This window comes from Hemitrygon akajei, chromosome 4, assembly GCF_048418815.1.
Source record: "Hemitrygon akajei chromosome 4, sHemAka1.3, whole genome shotgun sequence".
Taxonomy (NCBI): domain Eukaryota; kingdom Metazoa; phylum Chordata; class Chondrichthyes; order Myliobatiformes; family Dasyatidae; genus Hemitrygon; species Hemitrygon akajei.
This window is the reverse complement of record NC_133127.1, coordinates 181801388-181821547: the sequence shown is the minus strand read 5'-3', so window position 1 is coordinate 181821547 and position 20160 is coordinate 181801388. Positions and strand designations below refer to the sequence as shown.

At 43.5% G+C, this 20160-nt stretch overlaps 1 protein-coding gene across 3 annotated transcripts in view; it reads right to left on the bottom strand.

Annotated features, from left to right (window-relative positions):
• Positions 1-19813, bottom strand: part of LOC140727018 (cohesin subunit SA-2) — a 141857-nt gene extending 122044 nt beyond the window's left edge. The window contains exons 1-4 of one of the 3 annotated variants that reach the window (XM_073044172.1): positions 19706-19806; positions 18139-18242; positions 2898-3075; positions 1833-1905 (exon numbers count right to left, since the gene is read on the bottom strand). In XM_073044172.1, the coding sequence (XP_072900273.1) occupies positions 1833-1905; positions 2898-2941 (117 nt within the window). In that variant the 5' untranslated portion in view covers positions 2942-3075; positions 18139-18242; positions 19706-19806. Of the gene's footprint in view, positions 1-1832; positions 1906-2897; positions 3076-18138; positions 18243-19705 lie in introns of all 3 variants that reach the window. The other 2 variants (XM_073044175.1, XM_073044174.1) reach the window with 2 other exon arrangements.
• Between the last annotated feature and the right edge of the window lie 347 nt (positions 19814-20160).

Genomic DNA, 20160 nt, shown 5'->3' with positions numbered 1-20160 from the left:
GACACTACAGTCAGAAAGCAGCGGTCTGGTCAGTGACCAGAATGTGTACGTCGATGGGTCATCAGTGGGTTTCTGAAGGCCGAGTCAAGTCAAGCTGGCACTAAACGACGACTCCTTTGCTTACATCCTCATAAACAGCTCTATTTCTATCTTTGATATTTATTTTTTTCCTTTTCAAGGTTCCTTTGAAGACCCTGGCCTGGAGTTACACTCCGACTTCAGTTCTTTGTGGGAATGGGACCCGCTCTTAGGGCTTCATGACCAGCCGCTTTTTGATATCCCAAGGGCACGGCCTGGAAGGCAAACACGCCTTCAGGATCCAGATCTTCGTGGCTCTGAGGACGTGCTGATTCTAGGCCGGTGCCCCTGACTGAAGCATTGCGGGAGAACACGGAACATCGGGAACAGCGAGTTTGCTGCAGGTTGTGTGTCTGGAGAGCTGTACCCTTCTGGTGCCGACTCTCTGGGTGCAGAGCTTGGAAGAAAAGCCATGCAACAGACTTTTAACATTGTAAATCAACGAGTTGATTGCTAATGTCTCCCTTCTCGCTGTGAAACGGGGATACCTCTTTTTCCCTTATTAGGGAGAGAGAAAGCCTGTGGTATGTTTGAATTACCGGGTGAACGAGTAGTATTTGGGGGCCTGCAAGGTTGTGTCTTTATTGATGCTTCTGCAGGCTTGAGAGCTTGGTGGAGGGTGCTGATGCTTTTTGCTGGTGGGGAGTGGGAGGGTTGTTGCCTTGCTGCTGCAGGGGAGGGGGGAGCTAGGGGGGGTTTGGGGTTCTAACATTTTAACTGTCATTCATTCTTTGGGGCACTTCTCTGTTTTCATGGACGTTTGCAAAGAAAAAGAACTTCAGGGTGCATATTCTATACATTTCTTTGACATTAAATGCAGCTATTGAAACCTGTAGTTCTCAGTATGTAGTATTAAGCTCATAACTTAAAGAGACAGAGGACAGTTTTATTGAAATTTCTCAAGTACAAGCAGACCTCTACAGATTCAGAATCAACCTCACGCTGAACTGATTCCACAGCCTCAGACTCACTCTCGAGAACTCATGTTATCAGTGTGTTTTTGTATGATTTGTCTTTTGCACATTTGTCAGACTTCGTTTATGTTTAGTTTTTCATAAATTCTATTGGTTTTTTTTATTTTCCTGTAAATCCCTGCAAGATCCCTGCAGTGATTTTGATCATAAATTTGTGTTGACTTCACTTTTACTTTAAAATTTCAATGTGCCCTAATTTACTGACTCCCTATGAACAAATAGTCAGTCCCAGCCTGTTAGAGGTATAGCAAGGCTTGGAAGAAGCAAGTGTGAAGAACAATCACTCTTGCAACATATGAAACACAGCAGCCAATTACAAAGCCAGCAGATGCTAGAAATCTAAAATAAGAAACAGAAAATGGTGAAAAGACTCAGCAAGTCAGGCAGCATCTGTGCAAAGAGAAACAGAGTTCGCATTTATACAGTGCCTTTCATTTCTGGATCAGCCACAGTTCTTTCCAAAAATAAAGCATTTTTGAAGAGAAGTTATTAAAAGAATGTATCAAAATGAACATTTTTGTTGAGTCAGGTTCGTTAGACTCTGAAACAGCAAAGGATTTAGGAAGGACAAAATTCAATGTGACCAAAAGCAAAATGTGCTGCAAGAAAAAGTTTCATATCTAGATCCCATATACAGAAACATTTTTATAAAATATAAAATACTTATTAATTAAAACAAACTTCAGTCCTGCATCTCTGTGGCATTCAAAGTTTTATCTCAGGGTTATGAGATTGCGATTTTCAACCCTACATTGGGAGAGGAAATTCCCTGGTACTCACAGAAGTGGTGCTTTCACTTCCCCTCCGCTGATTCTCCAGGTCATCGTCAGACTCAGAGTGGCTCTCATTCTCTCTGCAACAAACGTAAAACATATCAAACCTCCTGAGTTATAGCAAACAAAATTGCATCAAAGAATGCTCTGGGATTTTCCAACAGAGACTCTGCAGGTGCTGGAAATCCAGAGTAATACACACAAAATGCTGGAGGAACTCAGCAGGTGAGGCAGCAGCAATAGGGAGGAATAAAGAATCAATGTACCAGGCCAAGATCCTTCATGAGGTTTATTCCTTTCCATAGATGCTGCCTGACCTGCTAGGTTCCTCCAGCATTTTTGAGTGCTATTCTTGGATTTTTACCTTTTTGAGAATTGCATTCCTTGAATCTGGAATGCTTGCTCAAAAAGGTAAAAGTGGAGAAGCCTTGATCTAACAAACATATTCTAATGGAAAATTTATGTTAGATGAAAAATAAAGTTTTCACGTTCTTGGGGAATTTTACCAGGATGGCATCTGGACTAGAGGGCATTAGTTACAAAGCGAGGTTTTGGAAAACTTGGTTAATTTGTCTGGAGTGTTAGAGCTTAGTGGAGACCTGAGAGAAGTTTATAAAATTATGGAAGGTATACAGAGGGTAAACATTCAAGGTTTTTTTTTCCAGGGTGAATATGTCAAACACCAGAGGTCACTGGTTAAAGATGAGAGTGGGAAAATTTAAAGGGCAAATGTTTTTACATACAGAACTGTGGACACCCGGACAGACTGGGTGGAAGTGGCATTCAAAAGGCTTTTAGACAGCACATGAATATTCAGGGATGGAGGGATATGAATCGTGTGCAGGCAGAAGAGATTAGTTTAATATAGTATCATGATCAACACAGACACTGTGGGCCAAAGGGCCTGTTTCTGTGCTGTGTTCTAATTCCAGAAGAGGGCAACTGTAGTGGAAGTCAAGTTGGTCAAGGATCTAACTGTTATGGGATTGGTTCTGTAGAAACATCTCTGCAGCCCCATCCAACCCAAAATAAATCACACTGGCCTCTGAAATACAGTCCGAGAGTTCCTTACTTTTGGCAAGACGTTCTGCTGGGTGACTCCACTTCTGCTATCATCTCCGCTACAAGATTCAGCCACAGTCCTAACGAAGTGTCCCCGTTGCGTCGACAGCCATTTTATCATGTCCACCTGCTGCACCTCCTTCTCTTCAGCTGGACTCCAGGTCTGTCTGGTTTCACATGTTGTCAAGCTGCAGAAATAATAGGTTCCTGATTAGTCAGGGCATCAAAGTTTACAGGGAGAAGACAGGAGAATGGGGTTGAGAGGGATAACATGATGGAATGGCGGAGCAGACTCCATAGGCTGAATGGCCTCATTCTATTCCTATGTCCTGTGGCCTTAAGGAACACGCCCCAGGGCTCAGTGCCTGATCTTCATTCTAGTTTTTAGTTGGAGACCAACATTAGAAAACAATGCAGCCTTCAAATCTCCAAGCAATGGCAGAACAAGGGCAGTACAGTGGAATGATGTATAAGAGGCTTCCAGATGCTGGAATGTAAAGCAATAAGCAATCTGTTGGTGGAACTCAGCAGCTCGAGCAGCAGCTGTGGGAGAAAATTGGTCTGGCACAGGTTCGGACCCAAAACGTCAACAATTCCTTTCCTCCGAATGATGCTGCTCAACCTGCTGAGTTCATCCAGCAGATCGTTTCTTGTTGACTGGGGTAGAACTCACGAGGCAATTAAAGAAAGATGTCCATTTATCTTCGGGTGGCAAGATGGAGATATATCTCTCCCAAAGGAAGTATAAGGCGCTCATTCCCTTTGCTAGTCTGCAGGTCACCCTTGGGCAAGGTGTAGCACCTTCTTAGCCCCCGATCAGGGTCCTGTGAACCCACGGGAGCAGGTGGTGGATGGTCGCATGAGCAGCCGGTGCATGTCACAAGTCCTGATTATGCGACCACTGATGCCAGGCAGACAATCTCTGAAGAGTATTGATAATGGCTGGGGTCATCCGTCTTGTAAAGACACAGCCCAGAAGCAGGCAATGGCAAACCACTTCCATAGAAAAATTTGCCAAGAACAATCATGGTCATGAAACTATGATCACGCACGTCATATGACATGGCATAAAATGATGATGATGCATTTAATTATTTATAGAGTGATTTCCATGGCGCATATGCGCTGTTTTGGGGCTGCTGCACTGTGCTGGCAGAGTCACTGTATCACGGCGCCAGAGACACAGCTTCAATCTTGAGCTGCTGTGCTGTCCGTGTGGAGTTTGCCCACTCTCCCTGTGATTGTGTGAGTTCACTCCAGATGCTCCGGTTTCCTCCCACGTCCCAACGACAAGCATGTTGGCAGATTAATCGGCCATTGTAAAGTGTCCTTAGAGTGTAGGTAAATGGTTCAATCTGGGTGGGGGGAGGGGAGGTGAGGAGAGTTGATGGGAAGAATAAAAAAGTGGATTAGTGTAAATGAGTGATGGATGGCCAGTGCAGACTTGGTGCACCAAAAAGCCTGATTCCTCACTGTATGTCTTTATAACTCTACAATGCTACTTTAATTTGGGAAAATGGAAATAAAATCATAAGAGACATAGAGTCAATGGGCAGTGTCTTTTTTCCAGGGCTGGGAAATTAAGAACTAGAGGGCATACTGAATGGGGAGATCATACAAAGTCCTTGCAGACATTGGCAGGGATTGAACCCCAACTGCCGGTGCTGTAAATGTTACACTAACCACTACGCTACCACACCACCCCATAGATATAGGGAATTTTGTACTCCAAAATCAGGCAGAAAGTTCCAGATTTGAATTACGGAGTCATTGAATTATACTGCATGAAAATAGTTCCTTTAACCTAACTCGTCCACACCAAACAAGATGCCCGTCTAATCTTTGTCTGCATTTGACCCATGTCCCTCTCAACCAGGTGTAGCAGTTACCTGAACACAAACCAAAACCACTGAGACTAAGCCAGGGTAATCGACACTGAACGGCAAATAACAAAGTTCCAAATCGAAAAAGGTATGGTCGGTCCTTTATAACAAAACCAGCAAAGATGATGAACAATCTTATAGCAGTAAAAAAAACTAAAATAGCGATGGAGCAATCTTGGCATTCAAATCAGCGAAACTAAGCATTCTAATTAGCAATATAACTAAGCGTAATTAGCGGTCGAACTAAATTAGTGTTACAATTAGCAAAGCTAGCGTATTTGAGTGATCAACAAAAGAATATCATTCCCCATGGCTCATTCCCTCTAGCTAACAATTGTTAGGCCCCTGTCTACATGTCCATTAAATGATGTAATTGTATCTCAAACATGACCCCTGGCAGCTATTTCTATAACATCACCACCCTCCACATGAAGAAGCTTCCATCGGGTCCGTTTTAAATCTTCCCCCTATCACCTTAAACTTATGCCCTTTAGTCTTTCATTTCCCCTACCCTAGGAAAAATTCCCATGAGGGGAATTTCCTCTGATTCACAGCAAGCACTTCAATGCTATTAAAGGCTTGAATTTGTAAACCCCTTTCGCTTCCTCCTTTCGTCCAAGCGATTACTCTAGAACAGGGCTTCCCTACCTTGTTTATGCCACCAACTGCTTGGGAACCCCTACTAGAGCAATGAGTAACCAATCTGCAATTTTCCTCGAGCAACACTAGGATGACAATTAGATTACTGACTCTGCTGGACATTGTGGTTATGTTGAGTTTGTTTATTTATTTATTTTTATAGCGATACATCATGGAACAGGCCCTTCCGGCCCAACAAGCCACAACGCCCAGGACAATCTGTGTGGATCGGAAATAACATCTCCACCTCACTGACAATCAACACTGGCACAACTCGGGGCTGTGTGCTTGGCCCACTGCTCTGCTCTCTCTCCACCCGTGACTAGGTACACCTGTAATACCATCGATAAATTTGCTGACGACGCAACTATTGTTGGCAGAATTTCCGATGGTGATGAGGAGGCGTACAGGAGCTGGATATATCAGCTAGTTGAGTGGTGCCGCAGCAACAACTTTGCACTAAACTCCATAACGTGTGGCTGCACCTATGGGCTGAACCCAGCCCATCTTAAGCTGATTCGTCTGTTAATGCAAATGACGCACTTCACCGTATGTTTCGATGTGCATGTGATAAATAAATGAATCTGAATCTGAATTCAACATTAACCAAGAAAATGGAGATAACTGCCCTACTCTTTCACACCTGACGACAGGTGGTGCCTCTGTTTAACATTCCACTTGTAAGACTACAGTTCTGACAGTGCGACTTGCTCTCAGATTTTTGTTATCAAATCTCAGAAGAAAGCTGACAAACAGGACTTGAACTGGCTCAGAGATCGCAACGGAGTCACAGCCGACACTTTCGAGAAAATGCCACAGGACACAATGAGGTCGTCTCCTCTTGATTCTGAAGGGCAAGACCAGCCGTTCCACGGACCACTTCCACACACTGGGAGAATAACCCACAGCGTAGCATCTTATTACAATACATGAAAAAATAATCATACTATCTACATAAAATCAAAAAGCAGCCAGCTCATAATCCGCAGCACCATGCTCTGTCACGAGCAGATTTATGTGGTGGGAGGCAGCCTTCTTGTTTAATTCCTGAATGAGTCAAACTTGAATATTTTTACAGCACTGCAGGCCCGCGGTTTATTGTGGCATTTTTCACATGATAATTTCTTCCAATTGGAGATATCCAAAGGCCAGGTTTGCACAGATAGAGACAGGGAGATGCCTACACAGTTAATACATATGTATCTATGTAAGTGGAGCTATACATACATCAGTTACTCCCAGACAGCTGTCACCCGCAGAACGCAAAACATTTTCTCTTAGAAATTCAGGCAATGTGGTTACAATCACTGGAATTAGAGTGAAAAATGTTACAATAACGGGAGAGGTACTGTGCATATGAAATTTTATGCTGATAGATGAACGGAGGGAAATGGGACTGTCCGCGGAGAGGAAGTAATCTCCGACGATGATTAGTAACTTGTAGCTCAACACGTTTACTATTTCTTTCAACCTGCTAAATAAAAAGAGGATGCTTGTACTGCGGGATCATCTCCCGAGTGATCAAAGAAAGAAGCAGAAAATGCCGCAAGTGCAAAAATGATCAGCTTTCCAAGAAAAATAAGGGTGGGTTAACATTTCTTTCAATGCGATGTGTTGGGAACTTGGGCTGTTCAGCCACCAGTCCAATTCTGACAGGCAATTAGAGCACGGTTAACTTAATCCACAAGTTTAGTGCAATTTCCTCAAATTTAATGGGAGGTATGGGCTGTCCTTGCCTTCATATTTGATCAGAATTAAACTAGCTTTATCTTCCGGGCTTTAGTACAGCTAGTCTGTTGTATATTTCATGGGGTGAAATCTTAACCTTGGGTGTTAACAGGCAAAAGAAAATTGGTATTTTTTCTCCCCAGAACAGAAACGGCCAATACTGGACGGCATAATTTTAAGATGATTGGAGGAAAGTCTAGCAGGGATGTCAGAGGTAGTTTGTTTTTTAAAAACACAGAGAGTGGTGGGCTCGTGGAACGCCCAGCCAAGGGTGGTGGCAGAGGCAGATATATTTAGAGCATTTAAGAAACTCTTAGATAAGCACATGGAATGAAAGGAAAATGAAGGGCTGTACAGGAGGAAAGGGCTGAGTGATCGCAGAGGAAGTTAAAAGTCTGGCACAACACAACGGGCCAAAGGGCCTGTACTGTATAGTAGTTTTCTAGATTCTATGTTCTAAATATGTTGGTTATTGTCACATGTACCAAAGTACAGTGAAAAACTTTGTTTTACATGCCATCCGTACATATCATTTCATTACACCAGCGCATTGGGGTATTACTAAGGCAATACTGCAGAATAAAGTGCAACGGAGTAACTGCAGTCCAGGAGGAACATTATCAGTAATTCTTGGAGTCATAGCACATAGGTTTTTTAAAAGTAGAATGATTGCAGCAGAAATAATGAGTGGATCTGCAGAGAGTCACTTGCAATAAGTTGCTAAGCTCCTGCTTCACGTTCTGTTAAAAATGTATATTCCAGATTCAAGAGTGTTTGTTGTCATTCTTCAGTACAGAGGTGTAAAGGAGAGAAAATGATTGTTACTCTGGATCCAGTGCAGCATAAAAAACACAATAAAGGACATAATTTTAAAAACAAATTAAAAACCACAATAAATATAAATATAAAACAAATATAAATATGGAAGCAATCCTATAAAACACAATGTACAAGTACATGAACTGATCGCACCCCTCCGACAAATGACCAGGTGCTGTGTCTCTCTGTGGCCGACGTGAGAAGAACCCTGTGCAGGGTCAACCCACGGAAGGCTGCTGGACCAGACAACATTCCTGGTAGAGTGCTCAGAGGATGTGCAGACCAGCTAGCAGATGTTCTCACTGACATCTTCAACATCTCCCTGAGCAGCACCACCGTTCTAACGTGCTTCAAGGCCGCCACCATCGTCCCCATGCCGAAGAAGTCTTCAGTGTCCTGCCTAAATGACTACCGTCCCGTTGCACTTACATCCATCATCATGAAGTGTTTCGAGAGGCTCGTCATCAGGCATATCAAGACCCTGCTGCCCCCTGCAGTTTGCGTACCGTCCTAACCGCTCAACAGATGATGCCATTGCCACCACCCTCCACCTGGACCTAACCCACCTGGACAAAAAAGACACATACATCCAGATGCTGTTCATAGACTTCAGTTCAGCATTCAACACAATCATCCCTCAGAAACTGATTGGAAAGCTGAGCCTACTGGGCCTGAACACCTCCCTCTGCAACTGGATCCTAGACTTCCTGACTGGGAGACTTCAGTCAGTCCGGATCGGGAGCAGCATCTCCAACACCATCACACTGAGCACGGGGGCCCCCAGGGTTGCGTGCTCAGTCCACTGCTGTTCACTCTGCTGACCCACGACTGTGCAGCAATACACAGCTCGAACAACATCATCAAGTTTGCCGATGACACGACCGTGGTGGGTCTCATCAGCAAGAACGACGAGTCAGCTTACAGAGAGGAGGTGCAGCGGCTAATGGACTGGTGCAGAGCCAACAACCTGTCTCTTAATGTGAACAAAACAAAAGAGATGGTTGTTGACTTCAGGAGGGCACAGAGCGACCACCCCCCACTGAACATCGACGGCTCCTCGGTAGAGATCGTTAAGAGCACCAAATTTCTTGGTGTTCACCTGACGGAGAATCTCACCTGGTCCCTCAACACCAGCTCCATAGCAAAGAAAGCCCAGCAGCGTATCTACTTTCTGCAAAGGCTGAGGAAAGTCCATCTCCCACCCCCCATCCTCATCACATTCTACAGGGGTTGTATTGAGAGCATCCTGAGCAGCTGCATCACTGCCTGGTTCGGAAATTGCACCATCTCGGATTGCAAGACCCTGCAGCGGATAGTGAGGTCAGCTGAGAAGATCATCGGGGTCTCTCTTCCCACCATCATGGACATTTACACTACACACTGCATCCGCAAAGGAAACAGCATTATGAAGGACCCCATGCACCCCTCATACAATCTCTTCTCCCTCCTGCTGTCTGGGAAAAGGCTCCGAAGCAATTGGGCTCTCACGACCAGATTATGTAACAGTTTCTTCCCCCAAGCTATCAGACTCCTCAATACCCAGAGCCTGGACTGACACCTTGCCCTATTGTCCTGTTTATTATTTATTGTAATGCCTGCACTGTTTTTGTGCACTTTATGTAGTCCTGTGTAGGTCTGTAGTCTAGTGTAGCTTTCTCTGTGTTGTATTTTTTTTTACGTAGTTCAGTCTAGTTTTTGTACTGTGTCACGTAACACCATGGTCCTAAAAAATGTTGTCTCATTTTTACTGTGTACTGTACCAGCAGTTATGGTCAAAATGACAATAAAAGTGTCTTGACTTGACTTGATGTGTGTAAAGTGACACTGGATGATGTGTATGTGGTGGTGATGAGGGATGTGGGGGGGGGGGGGGGTCAATGGGTGGAGGTGTCATTTAGATGCTGATCCATCCACTTTGAGTCTGGTGGTCCTGGGCTAGATGCCACGGAGACTCTTTCATGAGCAGGGTGGCTGGGATATTCATGACATTGCTGGCCTTTTGCCGGCACCTTTCTGTATCGACTGTATGACCTTGATGGTGGGTAGCCTGGTGCCGGTGATGCGCTGCGCAGATTTAACTACCTGTAGAGAGCTCCTGCCCACCACACTGCAGTTTCTGCACCACACAGTGACACAGCACATTAGGATGCTCACAACTGCGCATCTGTAGAAGGCCATATTAGTTTGCACAGACCAGATCTCTTCAGCTTCCTCAGAAAGCAGAGGCACTGGTGAACTGCAGTATATTGAAGGCTAATTGCCTGATTACCTCTCTAAGTTTTATTGGCAACAATCAATCTGCTGCAGGAGCTCAGCATGCGGTCCAGGAGCACCTGAGGCTTCAAAGGCAGTTCACTAGCCTTGGTCCATTAATATTCTCTGGTAACCCCCCCCCCTCCCCCATCCCTCTAGCCAGACAACTGCTTAAACATCCCTACTTGGTGGAGGGGCTCTGAGTTACTGGGGCTCTGAGTTACTGAGATTCTGAGAGTGACTGACTGGAGTTTAGCCCTCTGGCGCCTAGCTCCTGGTACAGCCACACATGGCGTTAAGGTCAAGGGGGAGGTTCCAGGCAAAGATCATCCAACCAAGACCTCAACAGTGGAGCTGGCAGGAGATGATGACACATCACAATGGCTGTGAAGGTGGAGGAAGGCTGCAGCAGTGAAGGGTCCCCAGTTGTCTTGCATTCCTTACCATCAAGGACCGTGGGTTGGCTGCCTGTGAATCAGCCTCCCCATGTTAAACAAGGTCATGTACAGGCATTCTCAATTAAAGGAATCCACCCTAACATCCCAGGTTAAGTCTCGTGGTGATCCAGGTCAGCCTCTACAATAGACCCCTTCAATAGACAAGAGAACATCAGACTCGACTGCAGGGACCTCTACTACTCGAAGAGAGTGAATACAGCAGAAGAAGCCAGGAGCAGCAACAGATACTTCCCAGTTTAACCCAACCTGTTTGATCTACCGCAGAAGTCAACAGCCATAAATCAGGATATACAACAGAAATACACAAACTGCTGTAAGAAGTCGTCAAGGCAGACAGCTCGTGCAGTGAGAAATGGACAGCTGATGGTTTGGGTCATTGTATTACTGGTACTGGGAGCTCCATGCTAATTTTGATCCTTCCCATCTAAAAGGATCAAAAGGAAGATGAGGGGAAAAAAATTTCACCTGAGAGGCATCACAGGTGGTACTCAATGCCCAAGCAGACCACATAGCAGGAACCCTCCACATTTAAAAGATGCACAAGCACTGATTAATGTCATAACCTTCAAAGAAGTACAACTAGTCTTAATAATTATTTTTAGCCAATGTACTGTAGATGGGCTGAGTGGCCCATTTATTAATTATAAATGGATTCATGCAGCACAGAAACAGGATCCTGAATTATACAATTACATTGATAAATTCAATTATACTTATGATATAACAGCAGCCACTAATATCTGTGCTCAATTGTAATAGAAAAGGTCTCATGAGATCTCTCATTTTGTTTAGTTTATCATACTTCTCCAGTATGAATACTTCTAGTGAAGAATAGTGTCAATTAATTATGTTCCACACTTACACTGAACCTTTTCCAATTACTGCCTTTCCCTTGGGTCTCACTACTCCCTGTGTGTCGGGCCAGGCATACAGTACTGTGCAAAAGTCTTAGGCACGATAAACAGCTAGGGTACCTAAACCATTGTACAGTACTGTATTTGTGGAGCAGAGAGTGAGGTGGTAAATCTGGCAGGAGCATCAGATGTTGGTCCTGAGGAAGGGTTTCGACCCGGAACGTTGTCTGCTTCTTTCAACAGATGCTGCCCGACCTGCTGAGTTCATCCAGCATTTTTTACGTCTTGATGTTGGGAATGGCAAGGGTGGAGCCTTGGGAGGGGTGTGGGACAAGTGGCAGAGAAGTGCTGGAGAGGAGAAGGCACGGGTGCAGAAACGCACAGTCCTGAGACACCAGGTAAGATTATATGATTGCAATCAATTGGTTCATTAATCATTACTGAATGTCTCTCTCCTACTCCCTCCCCTTTTCCAAACCATGATTCCCTTCTCTCTGCCCCCTTCACACTCTCTGTCCACAACAGAAACACACATCAGAATCAGGATTATCATCACTCACATAGATCAAGAAATTTGGTTTTTTTTTGCTGCAGCAGCAGCAACAGTACAATGCAATACATAGAATTACTACAGTACTGTGCAAAAATCTTAGGCACCCTAGCTATATATATGTGCCTAAGACTTTTGCACAATACTGTACATCCTAAGTTTGCATCCATGCAGTCCTGTTAAGGACAGGGACTTGATGGGCTGGAGTTTAATTCATAATTCCATAATTATAATTAAATAGATAGATTCATTGATCTATTTACATGATAAGAATGAATAAATAACACGAATGTATTTATAATTAAGCAAGTTTATAAAGTGGTGTAGAACAAAACTGAGAATTCTGTAATTAGTGTGACAGGAAAGGTTTGGAGAAAATTCAGCTGCAATCAGCATGTGTTCAGATATTGCTGTGTTGTACCTACCTTGACTGATGTTGAACCAGACAGCTCAACAGACACAATTCTTTGTCTGGTGAATTAAGTCATTAAGGTGAGAGATGAGGTTGTTGGAACACAGAGCACTTCCTCTGCCAAAACAATCAGCTCTGGTCACAAGCGGTGAGTCATGTAGTATAGAGCTTAACTCTATCTCTCATCTTCACACCATGTAGAAGTTCAGAAGTGTCAGCCTAGATTACGTCATGAAATCCTGAAATGAACCATTTTCCTGCAACTTTATCTGAGATATGAAATTACAAACCATCCCAAGGTAACATATGAGGAACACACACAAAATGCTGGAGGAACTCAGCAGGTCGGGCAACATCTATGGGGAGGTATAAAGGGCCAACATTTCGGGCCACGACCTTTCATCAGTCCCAAAACATCAGTAGTTCTGATGAAGGGTCTCAGCCAGAAGCATCGGCCAGTCCCGATGAAGGGTCTTGGCCCAGAACGTTGGTTCTTTATTCCTCTCCATAGATGCTGCCAGACATGCTGAGTTCCTCCAGCATTTTGTGTGTCTTACTCTGGATCTGCAGAAGCTCTTGAATATAACATCTGTGGAAATTAAGTGATGGCATAAAGACTGCTTACTGGAAGTCCTGAAACTTACCTTCAATCATAGACAAATCCAATTATTTCTCAAAATTGTAGTGATTAAGCTTTCAATAATAGTAAATGGCCATAAGAATAGGAGCAAAATTGGGCCATTCAGGCCATTGAGTTTTCTTCGTCATTCCACCATGGCTGATGCATTATCCCTCTCAACGCTCCGAAAGTTCTCCTACACCTTATCTCCAATTATCCTCCCATTAAATTGGAGAGGGTCCAGAGGAGGTATATTAGTATGACCCCACGAATGAAAGATTTAACATAAGAGGAGTGTTTGATAGCTCTGGGTCTGTACTCGCTGGAGTTTAGAAGAATGATGGGGGATCTCATTGAAGCCTGCCAAATATTGAAAGGTCAAAATAGAGTGGATGTGGAAAGGATGGTTCCAATAGTGGGGGAGCAGCCTCAGAATAGAAGGATGTCCTTTAGAACAGAGATAATGAGGAATTGCCTTAGCCAGAGAGTTGTGAATCCAGGAATTCATTGTCGCATAGTGATGTGGAGAGCAAGTCATTGGGTATATTTAAAGAGGAGTTTGATAAACTCTTGAATAATAAGTGCTTCAGATTTATGGGGAGATGGCAGAGGAATGAAGGCTGAGGGTGAGAAAGAAAATAAATCAGCCATGATTACCTGGCAAGCAGACTCGATGGGCCGAATAGCCTAATTCTGCTCCTATGTCTTATGGCTTAAAAAGACTTGGATCTCAAAAGAGCCCCTAGTTCAATACAAACAGAATTAATTTTGGAGACATGATATTGAAAACCTAGGGAAAACTTTCCTCAAAATTGCGACAACCCTTCTCAGGTATCCTTCTCCTTTTCTTTCAACATTTAAAGAAGGATTACCAAATCAGGTGGTGGACCCTGAGCAATCAGTTCCTCTTTCCATTCATTGAGGCTCAGCTTTCCAATAAGACAGGAAGCTATTTAGCATGTGAGTCATCAACGAAAGAAATAGTATCCACTGCGACAGAATTAACACCAAGGACATCGTTCCATGTCAATATAGTTACTCTGTTCTTCCTTGAAGATCACAATGTAGGGTGATTAACTGATGGCATTTCACAATATGTGGAGATGAATCTTCTCCCTGCCCAATGCCATATCCACCTTTACCCCCCACACCACCCCACCCCCATTGATTAGCTATCTACAATGAAAGGTTAGACCAACAAAATGTTGAATTATAAACATGAAAAAGATGCAGATGCAGGAAATCCAAAGCAACACACATTAAATGCTGGAGGACTGCAGCAGGTCGGGCAGCATCTATAGAAATAAACAGTCGACGTTTTGGGCCGAAACCATTCATCAGGGACTTCAGCCAGAAACATTGACTGGTTATTCATTCCCATTGATGCTGCCTGACTTGCTCAATTCCTCCAGCATTTTGTGTGTGTTACTATAAAAAATAATTTAGATGGATTCAGAGTCACATGAGGGAGAAATTACCATAAGACCATAAGATATTAGAGCAGAATTAGGGTATTTGGTTCATCGCATCTGCTCCGTCATTTCATCATGCCTGTACCATTTTCCCTCTCAGCCCCAATCTCCTGCCTTTTCCCCATATCCCACCATGACCTGATCAATCAAAAATCTATCAACCTATGTCTTAAATACACATAAAGTTGTCTGTGGATTATTTTTTTCCAAAGCTCTATATATAGTGCCATGATAAAAAAAATCTGATTTTGCTTTCTCTCAAATTATAGTTTAACCATCGTCTTTGTTAAACAAGTGAAAGTGTTAATCATTCCTGAAATAATATTCTACAAAGCAAAAGTTAAATGTATTGTAGCTTAACCAATGTCAATAGCAAAACAAAGCGCAAAATGACAAATTATCTCAATGCTGGCAACCTTCTCCCTACTCAGCAAAGATCACTGAGAGAAACTGCGAACCTTGAGAATAAAAAATATCAACCAATATTTCATAAGGAACCAACAAAGTTAACTTTAAGCTCTGAAAATACTTTCATCCTGAAGTCAAGCAATGGGCATAGTTCAAAAAGTAAACATCACTAACAACAAACATTGGTCACCACCAAAGGAACATCCCTGATTATATATAAACACACACTCTACCACCATGTGGAGGAAAACCATCTCTGAACAAAACGTAGACAGATAAAGAGATAAAGTGGCATAAATCTGTAAAGTAGCTCAGAAAGATAACAAGCAGCAGAATCCCAAAAGATCTAATTCGATATTAGAACTTGTCACATTGCAATTTGACTCAGGTCCTAACTCACCACTGCAAGCAATACACTGCTAGACCAAATCTGCAACGGTTAGGTTGTTTATATGTAACTATAAAAGTTAGGCCACCAACTATCTATTGTATCAATTGGCTCACTCAGAAGACCAGGTTTGCATGGACTAGATGGGCTGAAGAGCCTGTTTCTGCACTATAGTGCTCTATGATTCTACATAAATAAAGACGATGTGATGAAAACCTAGGTAGACAGTTGCAGCAAAAGTCACCATTTTTCCAAAATGCTTGTAGGAATCAAAGCAGAAGATTCTAAAAAAGCTTATCAGGTCAAGTGGTTTCAGAATGACCTAGACAAGTAATACATCTTGCAGATGACATAGACTGTAGCCACAGCATGCACGGGTGGTGGAAGGAATGAATGTCACAGAACGGAAGACCATTCAGCCCAGAGTCCATTCTAGCTCCACGTCACCATACAACGTTTCCCTGCCCTCTTGCCAAACCTTACATTCTTTCCAAAATAGTTTACAGTTCTTCTCTGACATATAACTACTTCATAACTGCCACACTTGTATCTACCTCTTTCGTTATAATCACTTGCTGTGTAAAATACTTTTCTTCATGTGCCAAGGTGAGGCCACTGTCAGGCCAGAGGAGCAACATCTTACATTCCATCTGGGCATCCTCCAACCTGATGGCATGAATATCGAATTCTCTTTCCAGTAAAATAAAATTTCCTCTCCCCTCCTCTATTTCCATTCCCTACACCCTTTACCTCTTCTCATCTGCCTATCACCTCCCCCTGGGTCCCCCCCCCTTCCTATACACCACTCTCTCTCCTATCAGGTTCCTTTCTCTCCAACCCATTACCTTCCCCACCCACCTGTCACCTTCTAGTTATCCTCCTTCCCCTCCCCCCTCTATTTTTATTCCGGCTTCTTCCCCTCTTCCTTTCCAGACCTGATGAAGGGTCTCAGCCCAAAACGTCAACTGTTCATTTCCATAGATGCTGCCTGACTTGCTGAGTTCCTCCAGCGTTTTCTATGGATTTGCATCTGCAAAATTTCTTCTGCTTATATTTTTCTTCATGTCTCTTTTGGTTCTATTGTCAATTACTCTATCAACTGGTGTAAGACTCTGCAGATTAGGCACCCTTAGAACTGTAGTGGTGTGGTACTTGGAGACATTTCAGGCTACTGTAGGATCCTTGTATTCTGTGTCGTGCACTTATTACAGTAACTAGTCACATTAGTGGAGGTGTGGTAAAAGCGAAAGGGAATAAGTTACGCATTCTTATTTATTTTGTGGCTTGGGGCCGGCAGAGGTCATATCTTTGCTGACCACTGAATATCGCCTCAGGATTGTACGGTTGCTACCTGAAGACGGTATGGTTGCTAATAAAGGATTCAACTCTTTGGAGCAATCATTTCACAAGTGCTGAGGGTGCGTCATGCAAGTGTAACAACCCTGTGGCGGTCGCAGGCGAGCGGCAATGGTTCTGCTTTGATTTTGAATCACTTATGCCACTACACACTACATTGCTTAAATCATGTCCAAGTAGGTGAAAGAAAGGGTGGAAACAAGGGCCCCAGTGTTTGAGAGGGAGCATGTGATCACCAGGTGGCAAGCTAGGCACCAAGCCATCAGCATTTCTGCATTAACAGATCGCAGATTATCAGTCATACTGCATGTCTACATCAGTTTAACAAGTATTTGCCATACAGTCATACAATACAGAAAACCATACCTTTTTGCCAATCTACACCAAACCCATTTGCCTGCATTACAACTGCATATTTCCATGCCTTGCCTATTTAAGTATCTGTCTGGAAGTCTCTTAAATGTATTGACTGTGTCAAATGGCACCCGCTTCCCTGGCAGACAAATCAGATGACAGCCACTCTCTGTGTAAAAAATACTTTCCCCTCAAATCCCCTTTATGTGTACAAAATCAAGGGAGGGAAGTTTAGGGGAGACATCAGGGGTAAGTTTTTTACACAGAGGGTTGTGAGTGCCTGGAATGACTTGCCAGGGATGGTGGTGGAGGCTAAAACATTAGGGGTATTTAAGAGCCTCTTGGACAGGCACATGGATGAAAGAAAAATAGAGGGTTATGGGGTAGTGTGGGTTTAGTACTTTTTTTTAAGGATTATATGGGTCGGCACAACATGGAGGGCTGAAGGGCCTGTACTGTGCTGTAGTGTTCTATGGTTCTTTGATCTTATTGTTGTTACACTAGCATGGGCAAAAGAGTTTGACTATCTACCCTACCTATACTTTTAACAATTTTATATACTTTCATCAGGCTCCTCTGCTCCAGAAGAAATAAACCCAGGCTATCGAATCGCTCCCGGTAATTAGATTCCTCCAATCATGGAAACAAGTGTGATTAATCTGCTCTCCAGCACCACCACATCTTTACCACCGAATGCAGTCTAACCAACATTCTGTAAAGTTGCAACATAATGTCCCAACTTCTGCATAGTATTCCCTAACCTGTGAAGGTAAGCATGTCATATGCCCTCTTGATTGCCCCATCAACCTGTGTGGCCACTTTCAAAGAACTATGAACCTGAATCCCAAGGTCCCGCTGTTCAACACGTTTCTTAGTGACCGACCATTTAATGTGTATGTCCTACTCCTACTGAACTTCAGAATCAGAATTATTTTCGGTATCACTGACAGATGTGAAATTTGTAGGCAGTAGTACAATGCAATACATAAAAAACACTATACAATAAATATATAGAAAAATTAAACAAGTAGTGAACATTGTAAAATAATGTTGCTTACTTTAAGTACCCATGGCTATGACTGTGGACTGCAGCTGTAGTAGTTCTAAACGGGAATATTTGACGATTTCTTTTGGAGCTGCACACTTTCCCAAAATGCATCAACTAAAAATAAGAATCGGGTATATTATCAGTCTTTGTACATCCTGAAATGTGTTGTGTTTTGGCAGCAGTATAGTGCAAGGGCAAAAATATTACTACAAATTATAAAGAAATAGTGCAGAAGAAAAGCAATAATGAGGTAGGGCTCACGGTCCATGCAGGATTCTGATGGCAGAGGGGGAGAAGCTGTTTCTGAATGGTTGAGTGTGGGCCTTCAGATTCCTGTACCTCCTTCCCGATGGTAGTAACGAAAAAGACAGCATGTCTTTTCACACTTTTCACACCTTTCTGGATTAAATTCCACCTGCCAGCCTGATCTAAATCTTGCTGTGGCCTTAGACAACCTTCTTCTCTATCCACAACACCAACAATTTTAACTTACCTGCAAAGTTAGTAATTGTATTTCCTAAATTCACATTTAAGTCATTTATATTTGTTACAAACAAGGACCCCAGCCAAGAACAAACTGCTGGGGGAACTCAACAAGTCAGGCAGCATCTGCAGAGGAAAAGTGGACAATTGACCTTTCATAAGGGTCTTGGCCCGAATCATCAACTGTTTACTTTTTCCCCCATAGATGCTGCCTGGCCTGCTGAGTTCCTCCAGCATTTTGTGTGTGTTTAAAAACGTAAACACGAGGAAAATCTGCAGATGCTGGTAATTCAAGCAACACACACAAAATGCTGGTGGAACGCAGCAGGCCAGGCAGCATCTATAGGACAAGTACAGTCGGCGTTTCGGGTCGAGACCCTCAGTCAGGAGTTTGTGTGTGTTGTTTGGATTTCCAGTATCTGCAGGTTTTCTCTTGTTTGTGATCTTTCATATATAATTTTGTTACAGCTTGGGCAATTTGCCCTTTGTTCCGCGTGAGGGGGGGGAGGGAGGGTTGCTTTATTTTCTTTGAACGGGTTCCATGGTTCTTGTTTTGTCTGTGGGGAAGACGAATCTCAACAGTTGTATACTGCATACGTACTTTGATAGTAAGTGTACTTTGAAACCTTTGAATGCATATCGATCCCATATGAAGCAAGCTCTTTGGTCGCTATGAACCTTAAATGCAATCCACTATTCCCAATATACAATCTACAAACATTTAACAATAGAGTACTTCTGGCCCGAAACTGACAACTTCTCAGGTGCCTCCACACAACTAAACTCGCTTTACAGAGAAAGAATACCGACCGAAAACCTCCAACCCTGATTGGCTGAAATTATTTCACTTTCCATACACGTGGTGGAATTCCCAGCTTCTGATTGCTCCGGGCCGCCGTCCATCACACCAGCTGCCTTCCCCTCCCCCTCTCCCTCTCCCTGGTCGTATTGTTAGACCCACGGCCCTGCAATGGCAGAATACACGCTTCCAAACAGCCCGTTAGGAAGAGAGATTCTGTCGTGGTAATAAATGCAGCGTTGCGCACGGATGGCACTACTGAAATCGCGACCGTTAAAGAAAGTTTAATTAGTACCGATTAGAAATGTTCTTTTCCCACCGTCCTGCTCGCCGTCCGTGCTGCCGAACAACGGATGCACACTGCCATCTGATGGCCTTACATGCAGCTCCGAAAAGATTTCTCTGTATATTTATTTCCGCAACACTGTCGCCCTCTGGTCGCAGTGAAGTATGTAGCTACTATGCGAAAATATAACCGTGTACTGTTATCCCTGGTTACAGCTGAATCCATAGGTCCGTGAAGTAGTTATTCAGGTTACTGAGTTTGCACTGCCATTCCGTCGCCCATTCTCCAGCCTTCTCCCCGTTACCATGGACACCCTTACTGATCAAACTCTGCTTTAAATATACTCATGGCCGTCTGTACCAATAAATTCCACAGAAAAAATCCTCCTTATCTTTGTTCTGAAAGGCCATCCTTCTATTCCGAGGCTGTGCCCTCTAGCACTAGACTCCCCCACGATAGGAATC